Below are 3,040 nucleotides of genomic sequence, written 5' to 3'. Positions count from 1 at the left end.
CCGTTAGACTCGAAATAATTTTATGAAAAAAACGAAAATAACTACGTTCGAAACGGACACTTTTTAAAAAACGTTAATGACAACTTAAACACATGAGCCGTTTTTCCTTCTGTAAATACATAAAGCTACGTTAAATATGAATACGCAGACCGAAAGCCCCGCCGCATCGCGGGAGCCGGTCCCGACTAGTTTTTACTATCTTGGATAACGTGGAAAAAGGATGCTACTTGGAAGCCTAGCATATACTCTGTATTAAATAATTTAAACAGCGTTTAATTGACCATACTTGTCAACCGCCCACCTCGCATAAACAACTCGAGGTTTTCCTCTTTCTCTCTCACACACACACACACACACACTTGTTCCAATGAACAATAATAATTACTCCGATAACTACAACATCGACGACCAACCTCGCCGGAGATTCACCGGCGTTGCATCGTCACCTATTAACAGCATGCTCTTTAGTCCATCTTCTCATGATCACTCCAATTTCTCAACTACAAGTACTCCATATTTCTCCAACACAAAAATACATTTTTTAAAAATTATTTCTATTTCTATTTTTATTTATTAATTATTTATTGATTGAATTGATGATTTATTTTGAAGGTACCGAAGAAGATGGAGACATAGAGAAAAGCCGTACGATTAAGAATCTTCACCGTTGTAAAAACAGTGGTTTTGTTTATAGAGTTCGAGATCACGGTAATATTTCAACTCACTTCATCATGATTTTAGTTACATAAATAATGATTCTGTACAAGTACAAGAGATTATCAAAGATATAAATATGATTAAATTAAATTAAATTGAATACAAAACTTGCAAAATGTTTATATTGATTCTGTTTAAGTCCTCGAAAAAAAGACTGAAAGTTAAGTTTGTCAAATATTCAAGCTATGGAGCTAGGTCAAACTTAATAAATATTAGTATCAAATTAATAGAAATTCTTATATGCTATTTTTGTATTTTTTTTTTTGTATTTAATATTAATGATTAATAATGATTATTATATGGTACATTGTCTTATTAAATATTTGTGTTACTTTGTTGACAAATTACCATTTTTATCTATTCATGCTTTGGATGTTTAAGTTGATATTTATTACACAAATTACAACTTGATTAGTAAATGCAAGTCAAACTTTTGGTTCTTATTCTTAATTTTACTGCTTTTGTTGATTGTTACCAGTTCTTTAACTTTAATATCTAATTGCAGTCAAAATGGGACCGAAATTATCGGAAACAGTCAAGGGGAAGTTAAGATTAGGGGCGAAAATAATACAAAAAGGAGGAAGGGAAAACATATTTAAGGAAATATTTGGGCAGATTAATGGAGAAAAATTGTTAAAAGCTTCTCAATGTTATTTATCAACAACAGCAGGACCAATTGCAGGAGTACTTTTTATTTCTACTCATAAGGTTGCTTTCTCTAGTGAACGATCTATAACGTTGCGTTCACCTAATGGGGACCTCATTCGAAAACCTTATAAGGTACTTCAACACATGATCATTTCCTTAATTAATCCTATGTTAAGAAGTTACAATAATGTCATTAATATACTTTCAATCAAAGTTTAAGTAACATACTAACATGGTTGGTTAAGTGTCATTTCATTTCTATTTATATATATTAAAAATCGGTACAAAGTTGGTTGCCATTTATTGTGACTAATTGTGTTCTTTAATTCGGTCACTTGTTTCAAACACAAGTTGGATGATTGCGTAGAGTCTAAGACGCATTAATTTCAAAAAAAATTTATTTGTTCTAACAATGAAGTTCGTTATATAAAAATTATTCTTAATGGCTACGTTACAGTGGCGAATCGAGGAATCCAGGATGAGAACCAATGGGGTCTTAAAAAAAAAATTTCAAAGTGAATTATATTTGAAGGGTACTTTAGTGGTTGTTTAACTCAAAAAACCGTTTTTTTTTAAAATATGTGAGGTCCTATAGTTAAATTTAGTGGTCTTCTATACAATTTGAAGACTACATTGTACAAAATTTTTTTTACTAGTGGGGTCATAGGACTCTACCACCCAAGTACTACACTCAACACTGCTACGTTATAATTTTGTGCGATTTTTGGTTTTACGCTAGTTTATGTATCGTACATTATCTTTATGTTGTTGGTTGTAGGTGTTGATTCCAACACAAAAGATCAAAGAAGCGAATGAGAGTGAGAACGTTGACAACCCTGCACAAAAGTACATAGCAATTGTTACAGACGATAGCTTTGAGTTCTGGTTTATGGGTTTCGTACGTTATGAGAAAGCGTTTCGCAATCTTAGAAAAGCGCTTTCTCTATTGCCGAGAAACCAAACTTTTTCAACTATATAGAAGGATCCAATGCTTTAATTTGTACAAATTTGTGTTGTTCTTGTTTTAGTCAGAATTTAAGTTTCTAGTGATTCTTGATTTCTGGGGACAAAATGTACTTAGATAATTCACTTTATTCACATTATTTCAACTATTATCTGTTTTGAATTGTATATATGTATAATAAAATATGCATGCCTGATTGCATATGCGACCCACGTGGGTCTTAGATGCATAATACAGTTGTTTGTTGTTAGAAAAACAGATTAACAATTGCTCCGGGAGACTATCATCAAGAAATTACTATTATATTTATATAATTATATATATGCATTTAATTATTCTGACTATTTATCAAGTTTAAAGTTGTTATGTTAATGTACACATATTTATATAGGCAATGGCGAAGCCAGGATTTTAACATAGGGGTGGCTTACGCACGGCGACGGAAGCATGATTTTTTTCGCCGGGGAAAAAAAAGGTTTAAAAACGTAGTAATTTTTTTGGACAAAATATGGAGGTTTTGGGGCAATAAATGAAGGTTTTTATACAAATTATGGAGATTTTGAGGCAAAATATGTAGGTAAAAAAAATCCACCGTAAGCAAAGTCGAAAAATTCAAAATTTTTACACTAAAATTTTGAATTTGAAATTTTTACACTAAAAATTTGAAATTTTTACACTAAAAATTTAAAATTTTTAAACTAAAGAATGGAG

The 3,040-nt window shown here is 31.1% G+C and overlaps 1 protein-coding gene across 1 annotated transcript; it reads left to right on the top strand.

Annotated features, from left to right (window-relative positions):
- The first annotated feature begins 326 nt into the window (after positions 1 to 326).
- LOC139902879 (GEM-like protein 4) lies at positions 327 to 2,627 on the top strand. The gene is made up of 4 exons (XM_071885547.1): positions 327 to 506; positions 613 to 708; positions 1,223 to 1,497; positions 2,144 to 2,627. Exons 1-4 carry the CDS (start codon positions 368 to 370, stop codon positions 2,342 to 2,344), a joined length of 711 nt encoding a protein of 236 aa, XP_071741648.1. The 5' UTR covers positions 327 to 367; the 3' UTR covers positions 2,345 to 2,627.
- Positions 2,628 to 3,040: the final 413 nt, after the last annotated feature.

The sequence above is a fragment of the Rutidosis leptorrhynchoides genome, chromosome 3 (genome assembly GCF_046630445.1).
Source record: "Rutidosis leptorrhynchoides isolate AG116_Rl617_1_P2 chromosome 3, CSIRO_AGI_Rlap_v1, whole genome shotgun sequence".
In the NCBI taxonomy this organism is placed as follows: Eukaryota; Viridiplantae; Streptophyta; class Magnoliopsida; order Asterales; family Asteraceae; genus Rutidosis; species Rutidosis leptorrhynchoides.
The sequence above is the reverse complement of the archived record's forward strand: the minus strand, read 5'-3'. Positions and strand labels throughout refer to the sequence as shown.